Below are 19677 nucleotides of genomic sequence, written 5' to 3'. Positions count from 1 at the left end.
AAATCTGTTTCCCTCCTGTCTAAGAGATCTGTTGAACAGAAGGGCTCGGTAGGCAAAGGCAGATGGATAATCTCCCAGCCTATCTCGCCCTCCTGGAGGAGGGCATGGCAAACCGCTCCAGTATTCTTGCCTGGAGAATCCCGTGGACAGAGGAGCCTTGCGGGGTCCATGCGGTCGCAAAGAGCCGGACACGACTGGGCGACTAAGCACACACATTTTGCCCTAGCAAGGTAGGTCTGCGGCTGGCCGGTAGGAGGCGCTTCAAAGGACCGAGCCTCGGTTCTCAAGAAGAGGAACCCACATAAGACGCGAAGAAAGCCCCGGCTGCGCTCTGTTTTGATTTTCCCTTAGAAGGGGCCAGGAAAAACTAGAAGGTCCGGGCAGCGGGGAAGGGGTAGAGGTCCTGTGCAGTTCAACTTCCATCTCCCAGCATCCTGTGGCGGATCCGGGGATGGGAAAGACAGGCTGAATTTCGGTAGATGGGCCGGCGGGAGAGTTTTGCCAGCGCAGCGGACTCCCTCCCCGGAGCAGCCCCGCCCGCGGCACTGGAACCCCGCCCCCGGCGCGCAGGCTCCGCCTCGGCGGCCCCGCCCCTTCCCCGGACCCGACTGGGCTGCGCTCACTCCTGAGCGGTGGCCCGGGAGCCTCCAGAAGAGGCTCCCGCCCGCCCCGAGCAGCGGCCTCCGCATGGAAGAGCCGCGCGCTCCGCCAGCGGGGTCGGCGCCGTTCCCGGTGTCTCTGCAGGGAGGCGGAACCGCTGATGTTCCGGAGCCCGGAGCCCGGCAGCACCCGGGACACAAGACGGCGGCGCAGCGGTACAGCGCCCGCCTGCTGCAGGCCGGCTACGAGCCCGAGAGGTGACGCCCAGGGCAGAGCGCGCGGGGCGCATCCGGGGCGGGCGCGGTGGCCCTGGGAACCGGGCAGCGCTGTTGGGGAGGGAAAGGGCATATTACACCACTCAAGCCCTCTTACCGCCTCAACCTGAAACTTCCTGAAACTGGGCTCAGATGCCACACACCCGGCTTTGGTTGGGGGATGCAGGTGGGCACTGTGCAGAGAGGGCTCAGTGCTGAGTTGCACCGGGGAGCAGGTCGGAAAAAAAAACGATCCCTAAAATCTTAGTCCGGGGTCTGACCTCAACTACACACCCGATAATACCTGGTCCAAGTGGCTCTAACTGGGGTGGTTCAAACCGAACCTGTTGGAGTCCATGTCCAACTTTGCTTACTCCTCCTTAGCTGTCTCCTCCTAGAACTATCTTCAGAGTCTTACTGTCAGGGTTGGTGTCCAGATGGATGACACTCTCAGAGCCTGGTAAGGACAGCAGCCCCTCCTCCCCCATTCACTGAGGTCTGTTGAGACTACCAGTGCAGCTCACCCCAGATTCTCTCTTTAAGATTTAAACCCGGCTCTGCCCTTACCCCGCTAGGGTCTGTAAGGGTCATTGGAGGAAGAGTGGAGGTGTTGATCTGGGCCGCAGGGGACTGATTGAAAAGGAGACAGTGGCTAATCTCTGGATTGTACTGCAGCTTGAAATGCAACCCACTGTCCTTCCGGTCCAGAGGATTTGGACTTCTTTCTGTTTCCCATCTGTTGGTGCTCAGCAGCTTGGGGAGGTGACCTGGAAGCTGGGGGTTTTTTTTGGGGGGGAGGGGGGTTGGTGGTCTGGGGGAATTAGCTCTGCCCAGGGGCTGGCCGCTATTATGTAAGAACTTTTAACGGCTTAAGGGGCTGCTGGGTGAAACCTGGCCCCTCCTGCCCCGGAAGGCTGGCTCTCTAGAATTGACTCAGTTTCGGGCACCTGCATCCTTCCTGCTATCCTAGAAACCCAGCTGCTGGGGCTCAGGGTCTAGGGCGACAGAGAGAGGCCATAGGAGGAGAGGGGCCCACGGGGGCTGGATGGAGGTAGTGCCTTGGTTGGGGGCAGGTGTTGCAAGAGTGTCATTTTGGAACTCAGACCAGGGCCATGCAGGAGCATCCTTTCTGCAGACTGTACTTCTGCACCTGTCTTATCGCCACCCCACCAGATTCTGAAGAGCCGGTGTCAAACCTGAGACCCAGCCAAGTGGTGTAGTGAGATTCAAAACCTGCTGGCTAGACCTCTATCTGCCGGCTCTAGTGTAGAAACTGTGGGAAGAGGACAGGGTTCCATGAGAAGTCTAGGTTTGAGGCCAGAGTTATTGCCCTCTGGCTTGAACCTGGGCAAGCTAGGTCCCCTAAACCAGCTCAACAATGTCAGTGTTAATGCTCCTCCCCACAACTCCCACAACTCTCCCCTTGGAAGTGTTTTGAAAGCTTGTCCCTTCAAATCAGCCCCAGACTAGAAAGAGACCTCTGGGTTCCCTGACTGGATGTGGGTGCCTGGCTGGGCACCGTACCCGCCCCTGTCGAAGGAAGGGCCTTGATGGGGTTTGGCCTGCTCTCCTGCTCACAGCTGATAGATGTGGAGCCTCAGGGGACCATTGGCCCTTCCTTGAGCTGGGGAGGCCCACTGGTTGCTTGGTGTCTCCTCCCCAGGGAGGAAGCAGCTGGGGAAGATCAGGAAGAGGGAGGAGGAAAGCTGAGGGTGGGGGTGGGAGGTGGATTAACAGTCTCTGGAAAAGGACAGCCTAACCCAGGGCTGAGCCCAGCAGCTTAGAGTAATGAGACGCCCGGACACAGGTCAAAGCAGGAGGAGGTGGGGTGGGGGGTGGCAGGGGGTGGGCAGCCGAAAGGGAGTGGGGCTGTGAGGTCTGTCATGCTGGGAGGAGGACTCTCCCCACAACTCAGCCTGGTGGCAGCCCTCCTCTCCTGGTTCTGAGTTCGAGGCCGGGGCAAATGTCATACTGAGGTCACCTGAGCTGGCAGACCCCAGCTGCTGTCCTGGGCCCCAGCCCTGGGGGAACCCTAGCCATCCATGGCCCACGTTGCAGGAGACAGTGACCCAGAGCAGATGACGGGGCAGCCTGTGTGCTGTTCCTGCCATGCCCTTCTAGCTTCATCTTTCTGTGGCTAGAAAGGTGTCCAGGAAGCAACTGGTGCTGAATGGCCAGTTGCTTCCTCTAGCCAGGCTCACTGCTCTGCCTCCAGGCGGCTACTAGGAGGTCCTCATGCTGGTGCCCTCAGGATAACCCCTTTCCGCATATGGCTCAGACCCTCCGCATGAGTCTGTGAATGCTGAGGTATCAGGTATACCCTAGGCATCCCTGGCAAGCTGGCCCCAGCCCCCACTCAGCAGAGAACCCTAGCAGGCCCTCCTTCTCAATACCAGAGGGCTTCCAGGGGCCCCCATCAGGAGCCTCCTTCAGACTCCCCGGTTGGAGAGGGGAGCTTGGGAATCTGTGATTTTTCTGGTGCCCCGCAGTAAGAAAGAGGGCACAGTGGACATCTGTGAGTCCCCAGCAGCACTCTAGCCTCATAGGCCTCATCGCTCTAGCTCTGTGGGAAGCCTCCCCTTCCCTCTCACACAGATGGAACAGTCTGTTTTCCTGGCAGGGTCCCGGGGAGTCACTGAGGGAGGCTGGGCATCTCAGGGAGGCTCCCTTGGGCTCGGCTGCCACCACACTGGTGAGAGGTAAACAAACCCAGCCTCCAGGGCTGGAGACAGGGGGAGCACCACAGACAGCTGCCCTGCCAGGGAGAGGACAGGGTCCCTGGCCCACTTGTCCCTCATCTCACCAAGGGACTAGAGGAGGACAGAGGGAGGAGAGGGTGGCATTTGGGCCTGAGGCAGGGAAGGGGCTAACATCTACTTTCTGGCTTCTCATCAGGGAGTAGCATTAGCAGTTCTGGTCACACGAAGGGGAAGGGCCGGCCCCAGACACCCCACCTACTCCCATGGGAATCAACCTGCTACCTAATCTTACTACCTTCATGTAGAAATCTGGGTCTTGCTGGGCATCCAGGGCCACCAAATGTCTGCTTGCAGAAATTCTCAAGACTTCCCTACCCTCTGTCCTAATTTGTATGTATACTTACTTGCCTAAGCCAGGCCTGTGGTTCCCCCCCACCCCCAGCTTCCCACCGTGCTACCCTCTGAAAAAAAGCAAACTTTGCTCTCTGGGGCTAAACCTCCCTGGTATCCACAGTACTTTCTGAGCTGAGGATGACACAGGATGTCAGGTTGAAGCATTAGATCAGGAACTAGGGGTAGTACCTGTCCCCAACCCCTCCTGAACTGTAGGTTTTGCATCTGTAGAGCAGGGGTGGGGGGAGGACACCTAGTAATTGGCAATTAGTAGATTGTAGAGTAAATGTGATCATTTATGAAAAATGCCTTGTAGACAGCAGAGGGCTCCAAAGCCACCCAAAGGTCAGGAATTGTCATTGTTCAGATGCCTGACTCCTAGGAATGATGCCCGGTTGTGGGGAGCAGGGTGGGTGTGCACTGCCGAGAGGGTATACAACCTCAGACTCCGGTGTGTTGGGCAGCTGCCGGCCCAAACCAGTTCCTCAGGGCTCCGGGCCCTGATTCAAGTCTGAGCCTTAGTCTTGGGGAAGATAAACCGTGTGAGAGGTTACCCTGGGACTAGGCAGCAGGGCCCCGGGGAGACTCATGCCCGCGGGGTCGGTGGCCTGGGTGGCCCGGGATGCTGGCCCTGGCGGAGGCGCTGCGGGGAACCTAAGAGGCGGGACTTGGAGCGGCGGAGGGGGCGTGTCCCGACCTGGCCCCGCCCCCTCCGCCGATGAACACACACGCCCTCCGCCGCCCCGGTTCCCAGCGGCCGCTGTGCCACTGCGGGCAGCCCTGGGCGTGCGCGCGGCGGCGGCGGCGGCTGGGCCGGGCTCCGCGGGGCTCTTTGTGCTGCTGGGGGCGGAGGCGGCGGGCTCCCGAGGGAGGGGCGGGAGGAGCAGGGGTGCGGGTGAGGGCGGCGCCCGGGGCCCGCCCCGCGGCTGCCGCAGCCCCCGCCCCCGGCCCCCGGCGGCAGCGTGGCCTTGGTGCGGCGTCAGCAGCAGCAGCAGCAGCAGCAGCAGCAGCAGCAGCAGCCTCGGCGGCGGCGGCGGCGGCGGCAGCAGCAGCAGCGGCGGGGCGGCCCGCGCGGGTGTTTATGTCGGGTCGCGGTGTCTCCTGGCAGCATGGCGGACTACCTGATCAGCGGCGGCACCGGTTACGTGCCCGAGGATGGGCTCACTGCGCAGCAGCTGTTCGCCAACGCCGACGGCCTCACCTACAAGTAAGCGCTGGGGGCCTCAGCCCCACCTGGGCGCGCACACGAACGCGCCGCGATCCTCCCAGGCCCCGGCCCTGCACGTGCGCCGCTCGCTCCTGGGTGACGCCCGCGTCCCCGGCCCGATTCGAGCCACTTGGGCAGCGGCGGGAGCGAGCGGGATTGGCGGGGGGTGGGGTGGGGGTGGGCGGGTGCGGGCAAGGCCGGGCCAGGGAAGGAAGGCGGCCCGCGCCGAGAGCAGACGGACGGACGTGGCACAGCGACATCGCGGCCCTCGGTGCCATGCCCCGTTCTGGCTAGATCCGGGTCCGGCCTGCCCCCTTCCTCTTTCCTCGGGGCATCTTGGCCGCATGAAGAGGGCATTGGGGGCGTGTGGGAACACGAGATGTGGTTCTGGAGACTTTTCCCAGACCTTGGTCCAGGACACTCTCACTCCCAGCGTCACTCTCAGCGTCCTGCTGAGGGCAGGAGTCAGGGCGGGGTGGGGGAGGGGGGGCCTGTTCAGGCAGCTGCTTGGGTGTTGCCCCCAGGAGATGCCCAGCTGGGCAGTTGAGATGGCTCTTTTTTTTCCACCCTCCAGTCCAACCCACTTTCCACGTGTGCCCCTGCCTGCCTACAAGTTAGTTAGTACTGGTGTTCCTCACTTGGCCAGAGTATTCTTTGACCATCACCCACCCAAGCCCTCCCCACCCAGGATTTTTGAAGAAGACAAGACCATTTGCCTCTGGCTTAGTGTGTTTTTCCATGGGCCCTGGGCCAGTTGTCCTGCTGGCTGCAGGCCTGGCACTAGCTCTTCTCTTGGCTGCAGGACTGTGTCCATGCCAGGAAAGAGCATCAGGACCTGGGACCAGGGTGGGGTAGGGATGCTCTGAGCCAAGAGCATCCTTGTCCTGTCCCCTGCTAGCTCCTGCCTTTGCCTGTAAGCACTCCTGCCTGGCAGGCCGTTTCCCTGGACACCAGGATACCCAGTCACTCCTGAGGAGTGTCTCTTGCTTGTCTGCGTAGCTGAGATGTGGGCCAGGCAAGGGGTATGTGTGATACCTAGAAAATGCCAAGGGTCCCAGACTCCAGCATTTCTTCTCCTGCCTCTAAGTGAGCCACAGAGGCCTCTTCACTGTACAGAAGGGCTGCCAGGGGACAGGGGCAGTTAAGATTATTTCTCTGGTGGTCTTTGATGAAGTGGGATAGAGTATATATGATATATTTTTCAGTGGTGTCTCCCAGTAACATTTCCCAGGGAGTCGTTCTACACCCTGGGGCAAATTAAAGACCCCACCCGTCCCTTCCACCCTGTAGCTTTTCCTTCCGGCCCTGGGGTGCCTGCTGCTTTCCTTAGTCCGGTTGGGAGTGTCCCTGAACACCCTGAGACGTTTACTTTTGGGCGTGTCTGTCAAGGCCCTAGGATTGCAGGCCTGTCAGGGCTCCTGGGCTGTGGCCCTGTGCTTTGCGGCACCTGGGTAGGCCTGTATCCCTCTTCTGGGGATTGCTGGGACCATGGCCCAGGTTACTGTTGGCCACTGCCAGGCTTTGGCTGGGCCTCCTGTGTTGTGGTCCTAACTATAAGGCCCCTTCCTCTCGTTTCCCATCCAGGCCGTGTCCGTTGGTTGCTCCAGTCCAACTGGGCAGAGCGTTAGGGATGCCTGCTCTGTTGACATGCACCCCGTGCTCAGCCCCCTGGGGTCCCTTGGTGCCATTCTGAGCCCTGTGTGACTCAGCAGCCCCAGCACTGGGCTGAGCAGCTTGCCCTGTGCTGTGTGGTGTTCCTGCTGGGTGGTGCTCCTACACTGTTCTCAGGTGCATTCCGTGTTTATCATCTCCTCGCCTCCAAGACTGAGAAGTTTTCAAGGGCAGACCCTGTATCCGCTGTGTGCAGCCTTGTGGGAATGTCTGGGTCCCTTGATGAACTCTGAGCCCTCAAGGCAATGGGTGTTTGGGGCCAGCTGCCCTGGTGGCGCCCCAGGACCGCAGAGTTTGTGCCACATTTGACTCTAGCTCTCTGGGCTGAGGTTGACAAGATACTAGCAGGGGGCACGAGGGTGTTTCAGTCCTGAACAGATCACAGGGTTCAGGTACTTGGCTCCTCTCCCTACCCACACACTGCTTCCCCTGGTGTGGCAGGCCCTGCCCCTTTCAGGAACCCCCTCCTCACCCAGTAATGTCACTTCCTTTCTTCACAGCGACTTCCTGATTCTCCCAGGATTCATAGACTTCACAGCTGATGAAGTGGTGAGTAAAGGGCAGAGGGGCTGTGTGTGTGGTATAGTACACTGATCTCTGGCTCAGGGGTGTGGGAGAGAGATTTTTCTGGGGAAGGTGGTGGATGTAGCCATTTGTGGGCAGTGGATTATGCCTGATGGGTTAAAGGCAGTGATGGGGATTTGGTGGGATCCTGAAAGGTGGGTCTAGCCCGGGGCCTGCAGTGAAGTTCAGAGAGGCTCAGGGAGGGTGTGGGGTGGATGTAGGTGTGGCTGCTTTATTACTTACTGGATTTCTTCTGAAGTGCTAAGCAAAGATATCCTAGAAGCCAGTAAAATTATGGAAACTTTGGAAGAGGTGGACAGACTTGTTTGTGGATCCATGACTTAGAAGAATTGGTGAGAGGATCTGAAGAAGTTAGATTGTGGTCTAATACAAGGAAACAGTGCATCTCTTAACCAGCGGGGCTTAGGAATAAACCGAGTGGATGACCAATATCCTTTATACTATTAACATATGACAACCCAAGTTTCCCTGGTGGCGCAGTGTTTGAGAATCTGCATGCTAATGCAGGAGACACAGGTTCGATTACTGGTCCGGGAAGATTCCATACGCCTCAGAGCGACTAAGCCCGTGCACCACAACTGAACCAGCGAACCACGACTACTTAGCCTGCACACCTAAAGCCTGTGCTCCGCAACAAGAAAAGCTGAAATGAGAAGCCCTCCCACCACAAAGCAGGGTAGCCCCTGCTCACCACAGCTAGAGAAAGCCCATGTGTAGCAAGGAAGACCCAGCACAGTCAAAAAAAGTTTTTTTAAATAATAAATAAAAATTTAAAAATATGCAACAACATTATAGGAGGCTAAATGCTAATGGGTGTTAGTCATTTCATGGAAAAGTTATCCTATGATGAATTAGTATGCATTTAAAAAAAAGTTTTTCTGTGGCTGTTATCATTAATATTTATTCAGGTTTGATTCTTATGGAATGCCAGAGGGCCTGAATGTGCCCAGATCTTTTCTATGTTGGGGAAGCTCACATCCAGCTTGTGTAGTCAGTGCTGACCCAGACAGATTGTTAAGGGGACATTAGGACTATTCTGGATATTCCCTTTGTGATAGCAACCTGGAAGCCTTCTTGGTTTGGCTGTTCAGTTTCACAAAGTGAAAGTGAGCAGCCTGGCCTTGTGCTGGTGCTTCCCTGGTGGCTGAAATGGTAAAGAATCTGCCTGCAATGCAGAAGTCCTAGGTCCGATCCCTGAGTCGGGAAGATCCCCTGGAGAAGGGGATGGCAACCCCCTGCAGTACTCTGACCTAGAGAATCCCTGTGGACAGAGGATCCCGGTGGGCTACAGTCCATGGGGTCACAAAGAGTTGGACACAGCTGAGCGACTAACACTTGACCTTGTCCCAGATCCTGGGCAGAGTGCAAGGAAGAGAGGGATGCAACAAGCCCACTGGCCATCAAGGGTCTCCTTCCTTTGGTCTATGTTAGGAGGCTGTGGCTCTTCTGCACTAGGATAAGCAAGAAGGGGGAGTTTTCTAGACTGCAGGGCCGAGGTTCTCGGTCCGGCTCTGGCAATAGACTGTAGGGGTCCTTGAGTCTCCGGAAAGTTACGTAGCAAAGTCTGTGTCTGAGGGTTTAGGGGGCTAGGATCCACAGCTGTTAGCCTGAATTTCGGAGGCGTCTGCCGTCCAGCCTTATCTACTGCTCACAGGCAGATGCTTCCTGAATACCCTGCATACCCTGCCATCTTGACCTCTCCTCTGAGCTATGGACAGGCAGTCACCTTCTCCCTGGATGGGCGGCCTAATAGACTCCTTCCCATGCCTCCATCTCACCAGGCCCCGGAATCTCCCACCTGGACCTGTCAGCAGTCTCCCTAGTGGTCTCTCTGTCTAGACCTTGTCACCCAAAATCCCGTCTTCACATTGGAGCCTGAACCACCTCTTTAAAACATAAATCAGATCATGTCTTTCTTCTGCTTGTGGTCCTCCAGTGGCTTCTCATCGCAAAATCAAATCCAAGCTCCTCTCGAAGGCTTTCAAGGCTATACATCCTTGCCCCCCTCCCCTCTCCATCTCTCTCCCTTCCCTCTACTCTGCTAGTTTTTTCTTTCTTAAATGCACCTCAGGGAGAACTGGAATCAGAGGCAGGGTTTCACACACAGTTCCCTCGGCCTGGAAAAACAGACTCCTGGACTTTTACTTGTCTAGTCAGCCCCTCAAGAAAGAGGTTTTACCAACCACCACATTCTTCCTCCAGTGGTCACTCTGCCTCTTGCTTTTCTTTGGAGCCTTCATCCCAACCGGAATCATCTTGGATACGTTTCGTGTGGGTCATTTTTCTTTCCAAGTAGAATGTAAGCCCCAGAAGGAGGTAGCAGAGGCCTCATTCGCTTTGCTCACTGCTGTATCCCCAGGGTCGGTGCCAGGCACACACAGGAGCTCAGTAAGTGTTTGTTGAATGAATGATAAAACTTTTCATATAGACCACGTCTCCACCCTCAGGACCTGACTTCAGCCCTGACTCGAAAGATCACGCTAAAGACACCACTCATCTCATCCCCCATGGACACTGTGACAGAGGCTGACATGGCCATCGCTATGGCTGTGAGTTGGGCACGGGGGTGGGGACCCCAGGGCCGGGAGGACTGAGCAGGGTGGGCTGAACGTCAGGAGGAATTGGAATCAGAGGTGGGGTTGGCAGAGTGAGGACGACTGGCTGACTCTAGCTGTACTTCCCTTCTACCCCAGCTGATGGGCGGTATCGGTTTCATTCACCATAACTGCACTCCAGAGTTCCAGGCCAATGAAGTGCGGAAGGTCAAGGCAAGTACTAGGCCCGCTCCCATGAGAAGATGCCCTCTGGTGGTCCCCTGCCTCACAGACCCTCACCCCTCCCCAAACCCCCATTGCCAGCTCTGTGGGCCCGTGCGCTCCCTGGCTGATTCCTGTGGGGTCTTGTCTGCCCTTCCAGTGAGGGCTCAGGGCTCAGCCTTTATTTTCCCGCTGGCTTCTTGCCCCAGTACATTCTGTCCCCTGTGGCCAGACTGTACACCATCTCCAGCTTTCTTCCAGCCTTTTCTTTCCCCTGTCTCTGCCCTCAGAAGTTTGAACAGGGCTTCATCACAGACCCGGTGGTGCTAAGCCCCTCAAACACTGTGGGCGACGTGCTGGAGGCCAAGATCCGGCATGGCTTCTCAGGCATCCCCATCACTGAGACGGGCACCATGGGCAGCAAACTGGTGGGCATCGTCACCTCCCGAGACATTGACTTCCTCGCCGAGAAGGACCACACCACCCTTCTCAGTGAGGTACCTGTAGGGCAGGGAGGGCATGGCTGGGGCAGAGAGGACCCCAGGTCCGGGGCCTCAGGCTGGTGCCTGTGACCAGGGACCAGAGGGAGGTCTGGCTCCCTTCTCTCTCACCTGCCAACCTGCAGGCAAATGTTCCTGGCCCCACAGGTGATGACCCCGCGGAATGAGCTGGTGGTGGCTCCAGCGGGTGTGACATTGAAAGAGGCAAATGAGATTCTGCAGCGCAGCAAGAAAGGTACCAGGGAGCAGGTGGAAAATGCACCCCCACCCTCCTCCCATCAGAGCCCCCTTTTGCTTCACAGCTTTGCAAGTTGTCCCTGCAACCAGGCTGGGCCTCGGGGAAGGTCTGAATAACCTCAGACTGGAGCATGATTCCTGAGGTCTCTTTCCTGGCTTAGGAAATCCCATCCCTTATTTGGCGTCTTCACAGTATGTTTCTCACAACAGCTCGTTCTGTGAAACGCTCATCATGAAGAAAGGGATCCGTGGTCCTAGAAAGTTGGAAAATGCGTCGGTGTCCCCATCTTGCATAAGGAATGGTTCATTACTTTATCAAGGGCTCTGAGAAGTCCTGCAGTTAAATTCATTTGCCAGGGGGGGCAGTTGACATAGTATTCATTCAGTTCAGTTCAGTCGCTCAGTCGTGTCCGACTCTTTGCGACCCCATGAATTGCAGCACGCCAGGCCTCCCTTAGGTCCCTACGGGAGCCACTGGGAAATGCCCCCGTGGCCCAAGCTGGATCGTCCTCAGGGGTAGCAGTGGACAGGACACATGTTCCCCCCTGCAGGAGAGCCTCACGTTTGTGCCCTGGCTAGGAGGTTTCGACCACTGTGGCCTGTGGCCCAGCAGGTGAAGTGCTGCCAGTGCGCAGGGGCTGCCCACTGAGTCCAGCCTAGCCACAGGGCAGGAAGAGCTCCAGGAACTGGGTTTCTTTGCTTCCTGTTCCTTGGGCAGAGGGCCAGGTCCCTCGGAACACTTCCTGGGTGGGTGCTATCACCTAGTGGTGGCTTTGGGTACTGCAGGGGAATCTCTGGCCTGGTCTGTTTTCATCCTCAGCCTGCTCCTCCATCTCACTCCTGTGTTCCTTGTCAGGGAAGCTGCCCATTGTCAATGATCGAGACGAGTTAGTGGCCATCATTGCCCGCACTGACCTGAAGAAGAACCGGGACTACCCCCTGGCTTCCAAGGATTCCCACAAGCAGCTGCTGTGCGGGGCGGCTGTGGGCACCCGTGAGGATGACAAATACCGCCTGGACCTGCTCACCCAGGCGGGCGCCGATGTCATAGTGCTGGTAGGGGCACTGCCCTGGAGAAGGGGCGGTTCAGGGGAGTCTGCACTTAGGAAGACCCAGCTTCACCTCTAATTAAGCCCAGTGTCAGAACTGGGAGGGTCACTGGGACTCTGACAGCTTAGAACAAACTGAGGAGCCTCTGGGGGCACTCTGCACTACATAACATGACCCTGATGTTTATCGCACTCATTGAGTGCGATGACTCACCAGGTGCCGCACTGAGAACTTTATGTAGGTGAACTCAGTTAATCCTCATAGATGTACAGTCACCAAGCCCATTTGTTAGGTGGGAAAACTGAGGTTCAAGAGGTTAAGTAATTTAGTTAGTGAGTTGGTGGGAACAGAATATGACCCCAGGTCCCATCTCTTTGCTGTGAGGACTGGTCCATATTGTGGGTATGAAGGGACTTTGTCTTCCCTGCAGCTGTCCATGAGTGATGCTTACCCTTTGTGGGGGAGGCAAGCCCCTTTGAGAATCTGCTGAGAATTGTCTAGTGACTGCCCAGAAAAAGACAGAGGTGCATTCTCATAGGGCTTTCATCGGTTTGTCCACTCAAAACCCCCCAAACTCCCCTCCCTCAGTGAGGGCCCTCAGCCTCCACCCCTCAACTTTCCTGGTCCCCTTCCCACAGGACTCATCCCAAGGGAACTCTGTGTATCAGATTGCCATGGTACACTACATTAAGCAGAAGTACCCCCACCTCCAGGTGATTGGGGGGAATGGTGAGTGCAGGGTCCCTGCTCACATCCTGGCCCTCGCCCCCCACTGTGTAACCTCTCCGTGTCACTTGGCATCCCCTGGTGGTGGCATTGCTCCTGGTATGGGAGGCGGGGGGCTGCAGGAATGGGCTTTGGTCACAGTAGGTGTGGGGGGTGGGTATGGACTGGGGTCCCAGGACACCCTTGGGCAGGGCAGGGGCAACCCATCCTGACACTCTTCCTCCCCTCCGACTGCCCCTCTCCCCAGTGGTGACAGCCGCTCAGGCCAAGAACCTGATTGACGCTGGTGTGGACGGGCTGCGTGTGGGTATGGGCTGCGGCTCCATCTGCATCACCCAGGAAGGTGAGTGTCAGGAGGAGTGTGAGTGGCTGCACTTCGAATGCCCTCTGGCCTTTATCAGGCCCCAGGGCCTCACTCTCCTGCCATGAGAGTGTGCAGAGTGCTCACTCAGCCAGGCCCCTTCTTGGGGTTCAGGAGTGACCCAGGCTCAGACTGACTGTTTAGCCCACTGACTTGCGGGGAGACAGGTATCTGAGGAGGTGACTGTAAGTTTTTGGTGTGCGTCAGTCTGCTTCTTAGATTCTGGTCTGGGGAGCCCAATTGGTGGGCCCAGGACTGAGGTATTTGGTCCCTCTAGTGAGGGTGATGTCTCCCAAATGCTGCACAACCTGTTTGGTCTTTAAGCCTCTGCTTTTAACTGTCTGGGCCTCCCTGATGACTCAGATGGTAAAGAATCCGCCTGCAATGTGGGAGACCAGGGTTCAATACCAGTTTGGGAAGATCCCCTGAAGGAGGATGTGGCAACCCACTCCATTCCACCTCTGTATTAGCTGACCCCTGAGGTGAGATGTAGGCCTTTTCTATAAATTAAGAAATGTTAGCTGAGCACCTACTGTGTGTCAGGTGTTGTTCTAAATCTTGGGGATGTAAAAAGAACAAAACAGAGGTACAGGCAGAGGAGACTTCTTTCCTCCTTTATCTAGCCTTGCATCCATTCCCTAGATAGGTGCCGGTTTCTTAGAATTCTCACTTAGAAATCAAATACTTAAGAGCCTTGGACGATGAAACTTAAAAGAAATGCAAACCAATATCCCAAAGGAGGCTGTGAGTACCTAACCCTAGGAACAGTGAAGGGGAGCTAGTGTGTGGAGAGAGGTGAGGCTGAGGTCAGTGCTGATGCAGCCGCTGGTGTCCCCATAGGGCTCTTGTAGGTGAGGAGGTCCAGGTTCCTGGAATGACATTTACCCTACTGCTGTTGTTACTTTTATTTGCCACGTGAACATCCAGAGCGGTCCTTTTCCCCAAGTGGAGGTAGGGCGCAAGGCGTGAGAGGCCTGTTCTTGGCCCCTGTTGCTGTTGACGCTGTTGACACCTGTCTTGTGTACTGTCCCCAGTGATGGCCTGTGGTCGGCCCCAGGGCACTGCCGTGTACAAGGTGGCTGAGTACGCCCGGCGCTTCGGGGTCCCAGTCATAGCCGACGGCGGCATCCAGACCGTGGGGCACGTGGTCAAGGCGCTGGCCCTCGGAGCCTCCACAGGTGAGGGGGCGGGTCCGCTGGGGATGGGGCAGGCCGGCGAGGGGTGGTCGGAGGGCCTGGGGGCTAGAGACCCTGACCCCCCCGACCGCTGCAGTGATGATGGGCTCCCTGCTCGCGGCCACCACGGAGGCCCCCGGTGAATACTTCTTCTCGGATGGTGTGAGGCTCAAGAAGTACCGTGGCATGGGCTCGCTGGACGCCATGGAGAAGAGCAGCAGCAGCCAGAAACGCTACTTCAGGTGCCTGCCCACCCCACCCCTCCCCAGCCTTGGGCCAGCACGTCGGCCCCCAGGCCTTCAGGTCTGCACGGACCCTCTGACTTCCCACGGTGGCACCCAGCCTCCATATCACAGCTCTGGAAGCCGAGGCACAGGGCAACGAGTCGCAGGCCCAAGACAGTGCCGGGGCCCCCTGACTAGGAACCCACATTTATTTATCCGGTAGCACAGAGAGTAACAGCTTTGGGGGTCATTCTGGGGCTTCCCAGGGGGCGCTGGTGGTAAAGAACATGCCTGCCAATGCAGAAGACATAAGCAACACAGGTTCGATCCCTGGGTTGGGAAGATCCCCTGCAGGAGGGCATGGCAACCCACTCCAGCATTCTTGGCTGGAGAAACCCATGAACAGAGGAGCCTGGAGGGCTACAGTCCATGGGGTTGCAGAGTCGGACACAACTGAAGGACTGAGCTCGCCTGCTGGCTAGTAGCCCCTCTGCCAGTACCCTCGAGAGGTGGAGTGGGGTCCCCTGAGCCCTGGGCAGTGGGGCTCAGGCTTCCCGCCCTCCACGCAGCGAGGGAGACAAGGTGAAGATCGCGCAGGGCGTCTCGGGCTCCATCCAGGACAAAGGCTCCATTCAGAAGTTCGTGCCCTACCTCATAGCGGGCATCCAGCACGGCTGCCAGGACATCGGGGCCCGGAGCCTGTCTGTCCTGCGGTGAGTGTGGTGACTGGAGGGCCACAGGTGGAAGGCGAGTGGGAGGCTCCTGGTGCCCCCCTTGCTTCCTTTCTCTGTCTCTCCTCCCTGCTTGCTGCCCCTGACTGGTGCCATCTCCCTGCTGGCAGGTCCATGATGTACTCAGGAGAGCTCAAGTTTGAGAAGCGGACCATGTCGGCCCAGATCGAGGGTGGCGTCCACGGCCTGCACTCGTAAGTGCGGCGGCCTCCCGGCCCTGGCTGGCTGGCCCTGGGTCCGGCAGGCGGGGCCGTGGTTCAGAGGCTGAGCCGAGGTTTCAGGGATGGAGGCTGTGGCAGGGTGACCCCAGCACCCTCTCCTTCAGGGTCTGGCCCGCCCTTTAGCTCCCCAATGTAGGCAGGCCCTCCCCTCCCCTCGGGTGTCTTACCCCCCGACCCCGAGCTGGGCACGGGAGACGTGACCACTTGTTCCTCCCAGCTTCCTAGCCCTTGCTTGCTCAGAAGCTTGGTGGCTGGTCGCAGGGCTAGCGGTGCTGGGCTCTCGCTGGTGGTGGCACCAAGCAGGCCGGTGGAGGCTGGGGGCACAAGCCCTTGGTAGGGAGAAGGGTAGAGAGACCAACGCCAGTGCTGGGGCGACCATGGGAGGGGGTAGTGCTAGTTGGCAGCAGTAGTTGCAGGCATGCAGCCCCACCCTGATCGAGAGGGCCTGTCCCCCCAGGCAGAGGCGGGCATCTAACCTGTGTCTCTTTCTGCCCCATCCTCCCATAGCTATACCTTTCTGCCGTGTAAGTAACTGCGCTGCCCGGGGCCAAGCGTAGAGTAGAGCAGGGGGCAGTCTGGGTGGGGCCTGGGCTGGGGTGGGGGGCGTTGGGCTGAGGGTGGAGCTGGGGTGTCATCATGGGACTTGGACCGTAGGACTAGCATCGTGGTGGGGGCAGCTGGCCTTGGCCTCCCCTACAGGGGAAATGTCCCCTCCTGGGGTGCAGAGAGGCGTCCCTGACCACAGGCCTGAGGCTGTCCTGTCTGGGACTGGACCCAGTGACCACAGGGGGCTCAGGCCACTGCACCTGCAGGGGTGGGTGGAGATGTGAGCGGCAGAACCCCTGCTTGGCCTGACCTCTTCCTGTGAGGATGGGCTGTGCTGTCCTTAGCCGCCTCCACCCCGGCCCTGAGGACAGGCTTTCCACCAGCTGCGGCCCGAGGAGCATGGCTGTCTCTGGGCCTGGCCTGCCTCTTCCGGGAGCCTTGGCCTGAAGTGGACGAACAGAGGCACTGGGCTTGCTTCCTGTCCCTTCCCACCCCCTCCCCTACCCCCAACCGTGGCTGAGGGGCAGGGGCTTCAGCAGCAGCTCACTGCCTCCCCTGAGTCTGGGGGCCACCTGGCAGCCCAGGGCCAGCCTGGGCAAGGGGCTCTGGGAAGGCGGGGCCCACTTCCTGCACGCCCACTCTGGGTTTTCACTCTGCCTTTGTGCCCACAGTTACGAGAAGCGGCTGTACTGAGGACGGTGCCGGCGGCCGAGTTAGTGGAGGAGGCATGCCCCAGGGCCCCGCTTTGGGCTCAGCCTCCCTCCGTAACTGAGCAGTCCACAGACTTGCACTGCTGGTTCCCCAGCTCCTTTTCCAGGGAGAGAAGCAGGGGTGGGCCCTGAGTGTCCACGGCCCTTCCTTGGGCCTCCCCCTGCCCCCTACTTCCCCCCCCCAGCCCCATCCACCCCCGCAGAGTCAGGACTGCTCCCGGGCTAGCTTGCCCTGGGAGTCCTCCCAGGTTCCCCGTTCTTCAGCGCCCCCTGAGCCCAGCCAGCCTGGACTCTCAGGCCCTGCGCCTGCCTCAGGTCTTTCTCGCTGCAGCCTGCTCCGGCCCGGCTCCCACCCCTGGGATCAGTGGCCCCTCCTGGCTTCTCCCGTAGGGCACCCCCCCCACCCCAAAAATGGTGCTCTCCTGGCCTGCCTCCGGCCCCTTCCCAGGCTGCTGCGCCTTCAGCCGTGGGGCACTGCTGGGCTCCTGACCTAGGCCGGAGGGAGGTCTCTACCCCCTACCCCTTGCTGGGACTCCCCAGCCCTGCTCCTCAGGCTGCCCGTCCCTGGCCCTGGGGGGGAGGCTGCCCACCATTCCTGACTGGCCCCCATCCCTGGGTGTACCGTCCCTGCCCTCTTTTCTCAGCTGCAGTCGAAGGCTTTAACTTTGCACACTTTGGGGGCCACAGTTGCGTCATTGTATGTTAAAATAATCTGAATAAATCAAGAGGTTTCAGCGCCTCTGCCGTCTCGTCTCCATCCCCTGTCCATGGGACTGCCAGCGCCATCCCAGTGGGAAGCCGGAGCCCAGAGCGCCATCAGAGCCGGGCTGCGGGGGCTGCCAGGCCGAGCCTCCCCAGGAAGGTGGCGAGGGTGCTGCTGTACTCCAGGGGGTGCTGGCGCAGGTGGGCCGCATGGCGCGAGGTCTCCCAGGCCTGCACCCATACCGGCATGCCCAGCTGCTGCCAGGTGGCCAGCAGCTCCTGCAGGCGGGCATTGTCGCAGAGGGGATCGTCCAGGCTATAGAAGACAAGCGTCGGGGGCCTGACGGGTGGCTGCCGAAACGCGCCCACCGCAGCCTCGTAATGCCGGATGGTGCAGCTGGGACACAGGTGGAAGTAGAACGTGGCTGTGGCCCTGACCACTGGGCCCAGGGCCTGCAGCTTCATCAGCTGAGACACACCTGTGGGTTCCAGGAGGAGGGGGTCAGCGCCTGTTGTCATATGCGGCTTAGGCCCTGCCTCCTGGGAGCGGGGGCACTGACACACGGACTGCTGAGGATCCCTAGAGTTGGGGGTCCTGGGACACAAACATTGCCTTCTCTGCCTTTGTTGTAGTTGGTCAGTGGGCACCCAGCTGTCCTGCCTGGTACACACACCATTCTGGGCAGAGGCAAGGAAGGGAATGCTGGGAATGCTCTAGTGACAGGACGGAGCAGAGGGCAGAAGGCCCTAGTTGTGAGTAGTGGAAAGCTGGAAACAGCCCCATGACTGCCAGGGAGGGGTGGCCTCAGCCCACACTTGGCCTGCTGGTCCCTGCCTTCTCCCAGGCCATTCCTAAAAGAGCCATGTGGTCAGGACCCAGCCTCTCTCTCTGGTATTTTCCAGCTTTGTGACATCTTCAGGGATGAGAAGGAAAGATCTAGGTGGTAAGACTGTTGGGTGGGTTCAGAATTGGTTCAACAACTGCTCCTGGAGTTGCAAAGTGACTGGGTCATTGAGAGTCCCCCGAGGCCTTATGCCCTGGAATCTGCTGCCTTGGAGAGCACCTTGGAGTCTGAGGTGACCTGATTGGGTGGGAGAAGGAAATCCAGATACCCAGGGATGGTAAAAGATAAGAGGGGATGGACCAGAACAAGGCTGTTTCACAGTTTGTCTTGCACATTGCTTTACAAAAACCATACAGGAAGCAGTTTGACCAGCAATTGAAAAGATCTAAGGGTTTTTAGAGAAATGCCAAGTCACTCTGCATCAAGGGTGAATTCTCCTTTTGAGCTAGACCTAACTGGTCAATTAGAACTGACCCATGGGATGGTTTTTTTGATTGTTGTTTAGTCATTAGTTGAAAGTGTTAGTCGCTCAGTCCTGTCCAACTCTGTGATCCTACAGACTGTAGCCCACCAGGCTTCTCTGTCCATGGAATTCTCCAGGCAAGAATACTGCTGTGGGTAGCCAATCCCTTACTCGAGGGGATCTTCCTAACCCAGGGATCAGACCCAAGTATTCCACATTATAGGCAGATTCTTTACTAAATTGTGTCCAGCTCTTTTGTGAGCGGTTACTTTGTTACTTGAGGTATGTTAGTTTGGTCCTTCTAGAGGAAGTTAGAGCACAGTGGTCCTGAAACTATGGCGTGTAACAGAAACCACCTAGATCTAGGACCTAGAGGCCCAGGCTCATGGAAGTAGGATTCAGCACCAGGCGATTCTGATACTCACCAAAGTTTCAGAATCACTGTTTTAGAGGAAACCCGTGCACCCAGTCACAGTTGGCTCTTGAACACTGTAGGTTTAGGGGTGCTGACCCTCCACGTGTTTGAAAATCAGAGGTAACTTTATACTCGGGCCTCCATATCTGCAATTCCACATCTGTGGAGTCAATCAACCTCAGATCGTAGTGCTGTGATATGCATTTACTGAAAAAAATCCCCATATAATGGACCCACATAGCAGTTAAAAAAAACCCTGCTGTTCATGGGTCAACTGTACATGATTGCTAAGACTCTTTCCAAAGCTTGTGTCCCAAGAAAAGAATTTCAAAAGGCACCACACCTACTTCACGGTCCCAATGTGGGGGTTATGTGAGTATGTATGGAAAGTTACAGGTGCTCAGTAAATTAGCCCTAATAGAGGCTGGAGATAAAGGCGTGCCAGGCAGCACACTCACTCTGGGTTGTATTTTCAGCCACAGTGGGGAAGACCCAGGTGGGACAAGATGACCGACACTCCAGGTAGGAAGGCCACATCAGGGGGATGGTCAGAGACTCGAGACACCTCTGGGACACTCAGATCACAGGCCCATTGGTCAGCAGACC

General features: G+C 57.9%; 2 protein-coding genes across 3 annotated transcripts in view; one reads left to right on the top strand and one right to left on the bottom strand.

Annotated features, from left to right (window-relative positions):
- The first annotated feature begins 589 nt into the window (after positions 1 to 589).
- On the top strand, positions 590 to 17385 carry IMPDH1 (inosine monophosphate dehydrogenase 1). The gene is made up of 15 exons (XM_069586940.1): positions 590 to 857; positions 5055 to 5153; positions 7325 to 7373; positions 9857 to 9958; positions 10103 to 10177; positions 10456 to 10662; positions 10813 to 10900; positions 11759 to 11958; positions 12591 to 12681; positions 12926 to 13021; positions 14074 to 14217; positions 14312 to 14456; positions 15008 to 15151; positions 15280 to 15363; positions 16608 to 17385. The coding sequence occupies exons 1-15, from the start codon at positions 688 to 690 to the stop codon at positions 16627 to 16629; spliced, it is 1716 nt and encodes a 571-aa protein (XP_069443041.1). The 5' UTR covers positions 590 to 687; the 3' UTR covers positions 16630 to 17385.
- LOC138438912 (transmembrane protein 53-like) overlaps positions 17320 to 19677 on the bottom strand; it is a 4239-nt gene continuing 1881 nt past the window's right edge. For both annotated transcript variants that reach the window (XM_069586942.1, XM_069586941.1), the window contains exon 3: positions 17320 to 17827. In XM_069586942.1, coding sequence (XP_069443043.1) covers positions 17463 to 17827 — 365 coding nt within the window. In that variant the 3' untranslated portion in view covers positions 17320 to 17462. The remainder of the gene's footprint in view (positions 17828 to 19677) is intronic.

The sequence above is a fragment of the Ovis canadensis genome, chromosome 4 (genome assembly GCF_042477335.2).
Source record: "Ovis canadensis isolate MfBH-ARS-UI-01 breed Bighorn chromosome 4, ARS-UI_OviCan_v2, whole genome shotgun sequence".
In the NCBI taxonomy this organism is placed as follows: domain Eukaryota; kingdom Metazoa; phylum Chordata; class Mammalia; order Artiodactyla; family Bovidae; genus Ovis; species Ovis canadensis.
Note: the sequence above shows the minus strand (reverse complement) of the source record. Positions and strands in the feature narration are given on the sequence as shown.